This window comes from Adiantum capillus-veneris, chromosome 19 (assembly GCF_014529385.1).
Source record: "Adiantum capillus-veneris isolate H3 chromosome 19, ASM1452938v2, whole genome shotgun sequence".
Classification (NCBI taxonomy): domain Eukaryota; kingdom Viridiplantae; phylum Streptophyta; class Polypodiopsida; order Polypodiales; family Pteridaceae; genus Adiantum; species Adiantum capillus-veneris.
Window position 1 is genome coordinate 19,692,937 of NC_140949.1, and position 13,670 is coordinate 19,706,606.

A 13,670-nucleotide genomic window follows, 5' to 3' on the forward strand; every position below is an offset into this window, starting at 1 on the left:
GAGCAATGTGAAAAGACTTACAAAATCGGCCTCAAATGATGCCCATCCACCGCTCCCCAAGTGGTGCGAGCTCCCTGCCTCTACTCGCGCTCTGGCTGCATCTTTTTGTTGCTTCCACTTGTCGGGATTCTCGCGCGCTGCTTTCTTCGCATTCTTCCAATCTTCTTTGGCCAGCCAATCTGGCCTATTCCACCCATTCTTGATTGCTTTTTGCACTTCGGAACGCTTGTGTTTGCAGTATTCGCGCATTCGAATCTTCATCAGGTCTTCATTGAAGCGCTGATCCCGTGTTGGAACGGGAAACTCATCATGAAGTATGCTGATGACTCTGTTTTTTAAATCACTTGGTACTTCACTCCATTTGTTTAGTATATAGTGTCTAAACAGCTGAGAGCAAAGACCACGCATGCGCGAGATCACCTTCTTGCCGTCATCATCCATGACGATGCCGCCGCTGATGTCGACGGAGTAAGGCAAGCCCTCTGGCCGGTGACGCGTGAACCTGGGTGTCCCGGCAGGGGTCTCTAGCGGCGTGTCGATGGGGGTACGGACGTCAGGTGTCTCCACCGGCGTCTGGGCCCCGAAGCGAGGAGTGTCGAGTGGGGTGGCTCCTGGCGGAGTAGGTAGAGGTGTGTAGCTTCTAGGAACAGTCAGCCGTGCAAAACCTGGCGTAGACGGCGATGCTGTGGCTGGTGTGGGGGCGGGCAAAGAAGGGGAGGGTAAAGAGCCTCGTCGAACACGAGGCGGTGTGGAGGCATCGGTGGCGGAATCCCCACAACAACCGCCACCGCCACCACTAGAGCGCCGGTGTCTAGAAGAGTGTGACGCTCGTCTCGTCGACGCCGAAGCTTCGGAGCGCGCCGAATGCTCCGAAAGAGAGGGAGATGCGGATGGTGTAGGAACGCGCGATGATGCGCCAGAGCGATGACGCTCCACGTACCACTGTCTCTGCTGCGGTGACAAAGAAGAAAGAAACTCCTCATCATCCATACCTGCATTAAACACACGAATATTTAAACTTAATATTGAATGAATAGAGTAGACAATGACGCAAATACCATTAAATACAATGACGTAATGACGCATATAAATACAATGACGCAATGAATCGAGTGGTAGAAGAGGCAAGTCGAAAACTCAGAATTTTCAATCAAAAGAGCTAGAGCTTTTACAGCACGGAGCAAAATTGTTCAAATACAATATTTGTGGCTTTAAGAGATCTCTCTCTCATCCTCGCATAACTCAGCATAACTTCCTATATCTATATAGAGCTCTCCGTTTAAACACATATCCTCTGTTTCATTTTGTAGCTCCTCTGCATGCACCCCATATAGAGCAGTAGCATCTTGATGCTCGTCTGGCACCACCGCAGCGGCTTCTGATTGAGCATCTTCTCTGATCTCCTCCATTGATGTCGTTGTGATTGGCACATGGTAGCCTTCATACGTCCTTGCACTACGAGGGGCTACCTCTATGACGTACCACCAGTTTGATGTAGACTTTGTAGGATGAAATACTACCTGCCAGAGCCACATAACTTACATGAGAGCTTTCAAGCACATAACTTGTAAAAGGGGGATGTTAACTATTTATATACTTACTTGTTCACAATGCTCGGGTAGTACGAAAGTGTCTCTTAGGTCAGTCCATTTCTTAGTAGAATCCACCTCAAGAAAACCAGACTCTCCTCTACGCACAGTAGCGTTTCGACCCTCCATGATTATCTTGAACCATTGCACGTCGAACAAGTCGACAAAAAATCCTCTGTAATCGATCCTCAAAATCTCTTGCAGCGTGCCGAAGTAAGTGAGTTCCGCCACCACGGGATCTGCATCAGAGGAACGTCGTCGACTAGACTGTTCAAATTTTGCCATGATTCCACAATCTTGAGTAAAACGCTTTTTGTCGATTCGTTCCACCCTAAAATGTCGACCTTTACACCATGCTGCTGTGTATGACTTATACTACAACGAACAAAGATTATGAGTGGCCGTTCAAACGTTTATAAATAAAGTCACTTGCTAGTCGTACATTGCAAACTTACCTTGGTCGCGCAACCCCGAGAGTACTCCCACTCTTCTTCAGTCACTTCGTCACCGCATTGTTGTGCGCTTTTCAATTGGTTGTGCAACCATCTTAAGCTCATGAAGGTTGGTAGGCTCTCCAGAACCGCTGGATAGTGCATCGGTGGTCGTCTTCCCCGTCTCCACTCGATTCGTGCCCTTTGTCGCTCTTGCTTTGCATCCTCATATTGTGAAATCCACTTTTGCATCACTGGATTGTGAAGCATGCAAAATCGGTTGATTTTAGCCTCTAGATCTTCCGTCATCTTCTTCTCAACACCGAGATTGCACATGACAATCCCAGATATGCGCTCATCATCTATGGTTCGCCATAGCGTATCCCGGGATTTATCAAATCCGTCTAACCACTCTCCAATGTACACTAGGGACTCTGATACCAACCAACCTTCTGCCATGCTACCCTCCGGACGTGCCTTTTGACGCACATATCCCTTAAGCGTTTTCATGAAACGCTCTAAGAAGAACATCCATCTGGAATGAACTGTGCCAGCTATTTCCACCTCATCAACTATGTGAATAAGAAGATGCACCTGAATGCACCTCATGCCATGATGCTAGGGCGGCCATGGACTTACATTCGAAGAAATGCTTGATGCGAGGAAGCAAAGGAAAATGTCGCAAAACCTTTTGTGCAATTTTTGTCCCGTGGAGATCTACTCGATATCTTTCGGAATCACATTTCGGACACTTCTCCATGTCTGTGTATTCCCCTCTGAAAAGAATGCAGTCATTAGGACAAGCGTGGATAGAATTGTAATCCATCCCCAAGTTTCGCAAAATCTTTCTTGCTTCATCTCGGGAATCTGGCATCACATTGTCAGCTGGTAGAATGTGCTCTTTCAGCAATCTACACAACATAAAAATATGATACAGTCGTGTAAAAATCTATCAGATCATTATACACCATGAGTTCTATTAAAGTAAACTAATTGTAATAGATCACCTGAAAAGCGCTGTGACGCTAGTGTCACTCCATCCAAACTTTGCCTGCATGTTGAGAAGAACCAGGAGTGCTTTCAATCTAGACATACGTGCTCCATTATACAATGATGTATCGGCTTCACTTTTCATATCATCATAGATAAGCCTTTCTGAATCCATGATCGTCTCGATCATTTCATCAATCTCGGGCTCAAACATTGCCTCGTTGGGAATGTGCTCTGCATGATCATCCCCCGAGCTGTCAGAGGCTACATCTTGTGGCCTCACATATGCTGCTTGACCAAAGCGCCTGCGAATACGTCTATTGGGTTGCAAGATTGCTGCTTGTTGGCCAGCGTCAGAGTCCGACGAATTATAATTGGCAACAACTCGATCTATAATAGATGGATCGAACTCGCCAAATTCACGAACGTGCTGCAAAGAAACACGTCTTGTCCGTCGCACAGCATGCTTGCATTGATTACAAGGACATAAGACCCTCGTTGAGAGATAGGTGTTTCGGTTGGACGGTCCCACATCCTCGTCGCTACTCATAATGAGGATAAAAAACTTATAACCTAGACAACAAATTTAATATTCTATTGGCATTCTTCATCTTATCTCTCTCTCTCTCTCTCTCTCTCTCTCTCTCTCTCTCTCTTTACCTCACATTCTCTAGTCATGTCCAATCCCCGCACACCTCGGTCTAGAGGTGCACGGAGATCAGAACCACCGGGTTATAATCTCGTCTTTATTGGTCAATACCTATATTTGTGGGTACAAGAAATCTAGACACCCACGTCTACATGATACTGCATGTAGTGGACAAAATCCCTTTGCCTCTTCTCTAGCTGTAGCACTTCACTTCATCTTAACATCTTTTCACAGTAGATCTTTTCATTGTTCGTCTAACTCTAAACCCTAAACCGTAAGTAATTCTTGCGTGGACTCGATCTAACGTAAATAAGCGTAAATCTAAATAAACGTAAATCTAACTAAAAATAAAGCTAAATCTAATTTAACGTAAGTCTAATGACTAGAGGTTGTCTAGATGGTCATTGTGTCGGGGATGTAGTGACTCTTGCCGCCCTGAAGATCCACCTTCTTCCCTATCTTCTGAAGACATTTCACCAGTACTTTTGGATCGACGGAGCCCACTATGAGTGAAGGCAGCAATACCCTATATTCCATTGAGGGCTTTCTTCACCCGCTTCATGCAGGCATCGCAGTCTATGGAGACCCGCATCTAATCTAATATAACATAAATCTAAATCTAGCTTAAATAAATGTAAATCTAGTTAAAAATAAACCTAAATCTAATTTAATGTAAGTCTACATATAACCTAATCTTTAACGTCTTTTAAAATAGTTTCCTACGACGTTATAACTCTCTTCTTCCTGTGTGTGTGCGCGTGTGTGGATGTGTGTGCCAATAAAAAGAGATAAATGGTATAACCTTTCTATCACTCATGCCAAGTATGATAGATTGATTATGCCATTTCTCTCTTGAATAATAGGTCTTCAGTTCAACTCCTCGTCGGCTAGATCTTTAGGTCTTTTAATTTTAATTAGTTTCCTACGACGCTCCCTTAGTTTCTCTTTCTTTCTCTCTCAATGTGTGTGCGTTTTTTTGGATCGTATGCATGTTTTCTTTCTCTTTTCCTCTCTCAATGTGTGCGTTTTTTGTTTATGCATGTTCTCTCTCTCTTTTCCTCTCTCAATGCGTGCGTTTTTTGTTTATGCATGCTCTCTCTCTCTTTTTCTCTCTCAATGTGTGTGTGCATTCTTTGTTTATGTATGTGTGCGTTTTTGCACTCTCTCTCTCTCTCTCTCTCTCTCTCTCTCTCTCTCTCTCAAAAACACTATATGTGTGTGTGTATGTGTGTGTGTGTGAGAGAGAGCGCGATGGAGAGAGAAAGAGGGGAAGGGAACATGAGAATGAGGAGAGAGAAGGAGCATACCTGGCTCTCCTTCCTCTCCTCGTGTGTGTGTGTGTGTGTGTGTGTGTGTAAAAGAAAAAGAGAGAGAGAGAGAGAGAGAGAGAGAGAGAGAGTGAGGGAGAGCGTTACCTGCTCTTTGCTTGAGGGCGCCGAAAAACTCAGATCTGAGATCTGAGTTTTTGGGCGCGCTCGGTTATTTTTTTTACCCCAGTGAGCGTCGCTATGAGCTTCGCTATGAGCGTCGCTATAAGCGTCGCAAATTTCTTTGTAAATTTGCGACGCTCATAGCGACGCTCATAGCGACGCTTATAGCGACGCCGGGATTTTTTTTTTTGAGCGTCGCTGTGTGAGCGTCGCTAATGTGAAGAGCCTCTTGTAGTGCATGCTGGCTCAACACCCCCCCCCTCCGCGTTCATGTCGTCCCTGACATGACTTTTAGGCTTGGTCAATAGAGTCCTGTCGTCTTGAGCATCTGCAAATGTGATTCGTAGCGTAGGTTGCCGATGGTCAAGGTTGGGCCGAATATTTTGCTTTCGTGAGTGAAAAGCCGGTGTAGAAAGCTTCTTCGAATGTTTGCATGTGGAAGCTAGGCAAAAACATAATTCTTTGGTATAAGAGATGTAACACCTTTGGTGATGGCTGCAATGAAAGATCATACATCATATCCGTCACTGTGTCGGCCGTCGATAGTAGACTCGAGGTCGTGGCTTTATCTGGCGCGAACACTTCAATGCATGCTAAGAGAGTCCTGCAGATTTTCTTTAGCATCTGACACGAAAGGTCAGGAGAGCCAGTAAAGAGTTTGATGGTGCCCGTTAGGGTTTTCACCATGTAGGCTTTACCTATTCTCTCTCCTTCCTTTGGTCCTGGCATCCTGGGATAATTAAGCCAATTTGGCTTCTTTTCTGCAATCCTGCCATGCTCTTTCCAGTTTCTGACTCTTGGCACCGGGCAGAAGGTTGCATTCTCCCGAATCTCCTTTGGAGCCTCTACCAAGTAGATGAGGTAGGCTGGGTATTTGTTCAGCCAACCTTTCCTCCATCTAGGTTGAGAATCTACAATCTTCTTTGATTGTTCATCCTTTGTGATGTCGCCTTCGTAAAGAGCGACATACTGCTCCTCCTCTATTCTCTTTTTCGTCTTTATCACTTCAAATTTCATCAGAGGGAAAGGCAGGCTGGGTTGCATCCACTCTTCATGGAGCACTTTTGTGTCTAAACCTTGAAGTCTAATGGAGATGAGGAGTCTCCTTTCCCATTCCATTTCCGCCTTGGCACTTTCCTCTGTTGACTTTTCTATTTGGTCCTGGAGCCTTTGTTCTTCTTCTTCAGAGATTCTTGCAGTCGAGGCCACTTCTTGAACTGGGGCTGGATCTTCAATTGTGGTTGCCTCTCCAGTTTCTGGTAGCTCTATGGCTGCTCCCCCTGCTTCTTCTTGTGGTGGCTCTGTTTCTCTTCTTTGTTGCTCTTGGAGGTCTTGGAGCTGTTTGCGGAGGGCCTCATTTTCTGTCCTTAGTGTTTGGTTTTCTGATGTGAGCCTCTCTTCTGCAGCCAATGATCCCTCCGCCATGTGCAATCTTTGCACTTGCTCTAACCTTAGCTCTCTTTGCAAACTTCTGACCTGATCTTCCAGAGCTGGTACGAGGGCTCCCTCTTGTTCTGTTCCTGCTCTGCTAACTCTAGGGGTGGTCCTGAGTCTCGTGATTGTCCTTTCTTGAAGTTCGACTCTTTCCCTTAGCTCAATGAGCTCATCCTTGGCTGCCTCCAGCTCATCTTCTATTCGCTCCTTTGCTTCCTGCGAACTTGTTACCTCTCTTGAAGCTTTGGCTAGTTGGAGTATCAAGCCGTCTCTCTCGTTTTCTGCATCGTAGAGTGATGCTTTATGACTTTCAGATTCAATCATAGCATTCTCTAACTTCTTCTGCAACTCTGCTTCCTTTTGTTTTGCTGTCTCAATTGCTACTTCCTTTGCTCTGGATCTTTCTTTAATCTTGCTGAGCAGTTCATGCACCATGTGCATGTCTTTTTCATCTTCATCTGTCAACTTGACAGCTCTTTCTGCCACCACCTCCAATGGCTTCGGCTCTTCTAGTATGTTCTGTTCGTCCATTTTTTCTTCACTCTCCATTGTACCCTTTGTCTTTTCCTTCGTCCCTTTCCGATCATCTTGTTTTCGTAGGGATATCCCATAAACTGCCTCCAGGGCCTCTTCTTCCCTGTTCTGAACTGGATCTATCTCGTTTCCCTTGGTCCCGGCCTCCGGCTTTTCCATAACTTCTGTTTCTATTTCTATTGTGGTCTCCTCCACAATAATTTCCGTCTTCTTCGGGCTTGGTACATCAGTAAAGGAGGGCTGATTGTCCTCAGTCATCTTGGCTTTCCCTTTGTTTGCTTGCCTGTCTTTCTCTCGAAGTTCAGTAGAATCATCTACTTCTTTCTTCTCCTTGTCGTCCTTTTTCAGCTCAGCTTTTAAAAGCTGTACTTCCTCTTCAGTATAAGGCTCGACAGGTTGCTGCTCCAGTATGGCCTCCGACTCCTCATAAGCTCTAATATATTGATCATATTGATCAACATGTGGCCTGGCTGAGCTGGTTCCGACTTTAGTGGGGTCTGGCACCCACATTTCTTCAAAGTCCCGCTTTAGAGCTCTTTTCGCTCTAAACTGCTCCACCAACCTTTCCATTCTTGCGGCTTTTTGAATTTTGGTTTGCTTGGGATCAGCCTTCTTCTTCGCTTTCTTCTTGAGCGGCTCGTCCACAGCCTCTTCAGGTTCTGAAACTATTTCTAGTTTTCGGCGTGCTCTTGTGGACGCCCTCTTGGATACTTCTTGCTGTTCTTTCTCTTAAACGGCTTCTCTAAGCCACTCATTCTGGGAGGGAACCCGTGGCCCTTGATCCCTAGCTCCAATAGCTTCATAAGCTATTCTTGTTAGGATTTCTCCTCCTCCTATGTACTTTGGTTTCTGGTTGTGCATGGCGATTACTTGCTCGTGGATGTATTGAGCATAATTCACCTCTTTTGGCACGTTGCTCTTCAGTGCCCATGTGATGGTTGTCGCAATGGCATGGGGTGGTGTAGTATACTTCTGCGGTCTTTTACTGCACACATGGAAAAATTGGTTGTATAATCGGCAAAGGGTTGCCGCTCGTTGATCTGCCATATCTCCGTAGGTTGTATTTTGTTTCTTTGATCCATAGACCTCTATGGACTCCCTTCTTTCTCTGACAGAACTCCCTTTGTTGTGCAGCTTCAATGCATCTGCAATGAGCTGTGGAGTGATCTGTACTTCAACTGTTTCTCCATCCATGGCTGTCAACGTCGCTTTCCCATCCTTCTGAATGGATGTTTCCAACTCATACACTCTTCTTGTGTCTATACCTGATGGTCTCGAGGTGAAGAACCTGTGTAAGTCAGCCTTTTCCAGGTATCTGCTGATGTTCTCTGATCTGCTATAATCCACTAATTCTCGTGGGATCATAGGTACATCGACCGATTGCCCTTGAGGATCTCTGAAAGTCCCCTGGTAGATCTTTATTCCCTCTTTTTCTAGTACTGCTTCCTCCACCCAAGTCTTGGTTGGCTTGAGGGTTTCTGTTGGAATATCAAAAGGTTCTGCTTCTGCAAGAGCATCCTTGATGGTTGGTCTTTTTCTCTTAGTTGCCGATGACTTAGCGGAATCCATGGATCCTGTAACTCCAATCACAGAAGTTAACGTCTTTTTAGTACTGAAAGCCGAAATGAAGCTTTTAACTATTCAAATGACTTGAAAATTGAAACATGAGCTATTCAGGGCCTAAGGATGCAATGTAGGTGAAAAAATATGCAAACTGGGCTCAAAAACATGCTTGAGACATCATACGCGTATGATGTCTTTTGTGTCAGAATGAATTCATATTGGTTGTGCTTGTAGCTGATAGTGTATACATGAGTATCATATGCTTGGATTTGAGTTTGGATCCCATTTGGTCAAGTTTTGGCCAGTTCAGTCCAGTTCAGGCTCTTGGCAAAATTTTGAAAGGGAAATGGATTTTATGATCCAAATTGGGTAAAACTTGGTGGATTACCTTCAAATGGCATGTAGATCACTTCTGTTTGGTGGTTGAAGCCCTGAGGTGCCAAAATCGCATAGTGAGACATCATACGCGTATGATGTCTTTTGGTGCATTTTTGGACCAATTTTCTCTATAAGCTTGGTTTTGGCTTTAGATAGGCTTATTCAGTGGATTTATCAAGTTTGGATAGAATTTGGACTAAAAATGGCTCTGGGGACATCATACGCGTATGATGTCTTTTTCATCAATTTTTCATGGGATTGGTTCTGTGGACTCTCCATGTGCTAGTGAAGGACTGTTTATACTCAAATCTTGGTTTGGACTTGAATATGTTGGATTTGGGACAAAAATAGGCTTTGTATGAAGGATTTTCTCTTAATTGGGCTAATGGGGTGATCCACTTGACCAAATGGTTCCAAACTTCATATGTAGCATGTATTAGATATATATAATGGATGTATGATGACAAATGAGCATTTTTTGCTCTGTAAGTGCAAATAGACATCATACGCGTATAATGTCTATTGTGTCAAAATGGTGCTTTTTGGTTCCAGATAGCTTGTAGATGTGTTAATCAACAATCCTACAAAGTTTCAATGAGTTTGGAGTTATTTTGACAAAATTAGGACCAAAAATCAATTTTATGGCCTACTTTGCGTCTTTTTGGTTTTCCTTCGGTTTTCTAACTCCAATTCTCATGATACTTGGTTCATAGGATGTGATTAACATGTGGAATGAGGCTATGCACTCAAATGTTGAAATGAATGTGAAAATCATGCTGTGAGACATCATACGCGTATGATGTCTTTTCTTGAAATGTTGGTCTTTTTGTGCAAAGAATGCTTTGTGCTAGTGCCCTAAGCCCTGCTAACTAGTTTTCAACTTAAAAAGTCATCAGTTTAGCTAAAAAGCCCCCTTATAGGCATTTCAGTCTCCGAAGTCGTCTTTTTGCCTTGGAGTTGAATTTCTTCAACTTTTCTTCTTGAGAGTTGCATTTCCAGCTCATTGGATATGTTGTGAAGCCATCCAGTTGGTTGGACTTGACTTTGGCTCCCCGTTCTCCATCTTTCTCCATTTGGTTGCCCGAAAGCGTCTTTTTCACCATCGGTAAGTGAATCAGCTTTCTTTTGGGTTTTGCTTGCAAACATAAGTCATCCATGTATAGTTGAAACTGCTCGTGAAGTTTCATCTCATTCGGTCGTCAATTTCAGCCGTTATGCCAAAATGACGCTTTGTGTGTCCGCAGCCGAATCGGTTGTTCCGACCTACTTTTGGTGATCCAAACCCGGAGATACTCCATGGTTGCATTGCCCTCGATGTTGTTAAGCTTCCTGAGAAGTTTTGTGTCGTTCCGACAACTTTTTTCTGTTTGCCTCTTGCAGGCTCTGTTGACCTAGGGTTTTTCCAGTCGTTCTTTCTCGAGCTTTGAGTGCTAAAACTCATCTCCTATACTAGGGTAACCCACCTCTAAGTTCTTGCAAGGTTTGGTTAGGCGGTTGTGCCCCTACCTAGCGTTCTTCCCCATTCCCCGTCTGCTCTTGTTTCTTGGTTTTGGTGAGTTTTCGCGACAAAAGTTAACGATAAGCATCAAAAGCTTATGGCAACGAGTCTACCTCTCATGTCTGGTGTCCTCTGAGCTCTCGTAGCAGTCGTAGAAGCCGGTAGAACGTCGGATGCTCCTGTGTGCTCTTTGCTCTCTCCAAGAAGGTAATAGTGGAAATGAGCTTGAAAGTGATGTGAAAAATACTTAACTTCGGACTTCTCGGATCACTTGTTACCAAATTTGACATGTGCTCCTATCTCGTCGTGAAATGCACTTTAGGATTTGAAATTTCTCAATTTGGACTCCGTTTGACCTGTTTCTGACAAATCTGTCCACTTTGCCAAAATTCTGTCATTTCGGGCTTTCCGCAACTTTTTCAGAATTGTACCCAATTTTTATCCTGGGTTGCCGTTGTCATTAGGACCATCACCGTCTATTCTTTTCTTTTTTCCGATCTCATTTCACCTGCTTTTTTATTTTTCTTTTATTTTTATTAAGAAAATCATAAAAAATAAAGAAAAATATCAAATTGAAGCCAAAAAATTCCAAACATACACGATAAATAGCTGGTAACCCTGTGTATATGAATATACACTTCTTTGTGATTTTTGGACTTGGATTACCACTTTTTTTCACTTTTTAGCTCCAAAAACACTCTTATTTAGTGATATTTACACATATAGAGACCCAAATTCATCATTTGATCTCTTCTTGTTGCAAAACAAGGTATATAAGGGCATAAATATTATCAATATCCGCAATCAAACATAAAAAATTGCAAAATCATGTAAGACACTGCCCTTGTAATATAATTTTTGTTTTTCTTTGTTTTTTTTGCTTGTAGCTGCTTTGTAGCTCCTGTATACCTCCCCCCCTCCTAGTCTGAGTCCTCTCGGATGACTATGAAGTGTCTGTGGGTGAAGCATTGTAGTTGTTTTGGTCATAAGTTCCCAATGTAATTGTAGAGCGACAATACAACATTCTTTCTAATAAAGCTGCTCTTTGTTTGATTGATGGATTGGTGGTCGGGTTTTGGGTTGGTTTTGGCAATTTGGTAGTAGAATCAGTAGATGGATTCTTCATTACCTTGTTGTCTTTTTTCACAATCCAAATCTGCTTCTGCTTTGCTTGTGCTTGCCACAAACTCTTTGCGACCCAAACCTGCTTTGTTCTGTGTGTTGATTTCCTCGCCTTGAAATACCTAGGAGTTTCCGTTGATTGTATTGAAGGGAGTTCCTGTTTACAAATCTTTGGGATCCAAATTTGCTTGCTGTAGCTTTGTGCCGTCATGAACTTCTTTGGAATCGAGATCTGTTTCATTGTCCTTGATTGTCGGGGATCACTCTGTTGTCTGGTATTGAAGACTCTGTTTTCCACCTTTGTGTTCTCTGGCACAGCCTTTTTTGGTCTCCATACCAACTTTGACTCCGTTTTTTTCCAAGGTTGAGATGTTATATTATTGCTTGTCTCCCTTATCCAATGTTGAGAGTTCCTCGTCGAAGAGTAATCCGGTTGTATAGAAACTTTTGGTTGCCATTGCTTCTTCTTTTTCTCTGGTTGTTGTTTACCTTTGTCCTTGGATTCGTCCTTTGGAGTTGGCTCTTCTCCTTTGGTGAACTTAACTGATTGACTTTCACCTTCGTATTTGATCAGCACTGATTTAGAGCTCCAGTCAATCATTGCATTGTATTGCTTCTGCCATGGTTGTCCTAGCAATAATGGATGTTGTGTAGCTTGGTCTTCAACCACGTAAAACATATGAGGATACACATATTGGTTAATCTGTATATGTAAAACTGTGCATCCGACAGTTTTGATTGAATTCTCAGAGTAACTCTTTAACTCTTGCTTGGCAGTTTGTAATTTCGTGTCATTTGTAAATTGTCTATACAAACTGAGTGAAAGTAGGTTAGCTTGAGCTCCTGAATCCAATAGTGCTCTGGCTTTGATTTGGTTGGTCCCTACTTTGCATTCAATGATGGGTTCTTCTTTGTCATTATCCATTTCTGTTATTGCTCCTTCATTGTGCTGTTTCTAACGCAGTAGTCTTCTTTTCTCCATTCTTTCCTTCGCCTCAGCTTGCGCTTCCTCCATAATCATTTTCTTTTTCTGGACACGCAACTTTTCTTAATGTATTTTGAGAAGCATGTCTTGGGTTAGCGGCAACAGATACTTTTTCACTTTGCATCCACTAATCCAATTGGGCATTTCTTCTCCGTCTAATGTAGCAAGCTTGACGGCTCCACTTGGTGATAGATCTTTAATCACCAGAGGTCCCATCCCTCGCTTTTTAAGCTTCTTAGCATGCTGTTTCAGAGTGTAAACTAGGACATAGTCCCCAACTTTAAACTCTTTAGTCCGCACATGCTTATCAAAAAAATTCCTTTTGTCGCCTTTTTTGAGCGTAGATGGAAGCTACTGCTTTTAGGCGAAGCTCATATAGCTTTTCCAGGTCATCTATTCTATCAGAGAGCTCGTGCCCTGTGCACTCTAGATCCTTAGCCACCCTTAAGGTTGAAATCAAGAATTCTATTGGTAAGATAGCATTTAGCCCAAAAACCATGTTATATGGGGTCGTTCCTATTGATGTTTTATATGCTACCCTATATGCCTATAATGTTGAATGCAACTTCTGGTCCCAGTCAGTTCTCGACTCAGATACAATCTTCGTAAGGACCGTGCATATGGTTTTGTTTGTTGCTTCAGCTTGTCCGTTTGCTTGTGGATGATACGGAGCTGATTTCCTATGGATCACTTCATTTATGAAATGTGTGCCTCGATCACTCACAATTTCTATTGGCAATCCATATCGTACAAAGACGTATTCATATAGAAATTGTGCCGTGGTCCTGGCATCTGCTTTTTGAGTTTCCTTTGCTTCGACCCACTTTGTTAGATAGTCTGTAGACACAATGATGTATTGTGCATGAGTCTTATATGCAGGAGGTGAAATGGGTCCGACATAATCAATCCCCCATTTTGCAAAAGCTCTTGCCCCCATCATTGGTCTAAGCGAAATATCATCTCTTTCAAGTGGTACTTTGGTCCGCTAACAGTCATCGCACCGTTTAACGTATTCCTCAGCGTCCATATGTAATGTTGGCCACCATATTCCTACGGCTAAGACAAGT

The 13,670-nt window shown here is 43.4% G+C and overlaps 1 protein-coding gene across 1 annotated transcript; it reads right to left on the bottom strand.

The window, feature by feature from the left end:
- Nucleotides 1-1,589: 1,589 nt before the first annotated feature.
- On the bottom strand, nucleotides 1,590-2,329 carry LOC147433664 (uncharacterized). Its single transcript, XM_086489524.1, has 2 exons — nucleotides 2,045-2,329; nucleotides 1,590-1,964 (listed from the first exon to the last, which is right to left on the bottom strand). The coding sequence occupies exons 1-2, from the start codon at nucleotides 2,327-2,329 to the stop codon at nucleotides 1,590-1,592; spliced, it is 660 nt and encodes a 219-aa protein (XP_086345650.1).
- Nucleotides 2,330-13,670: the final 11,341 nt, after the last annotated feature.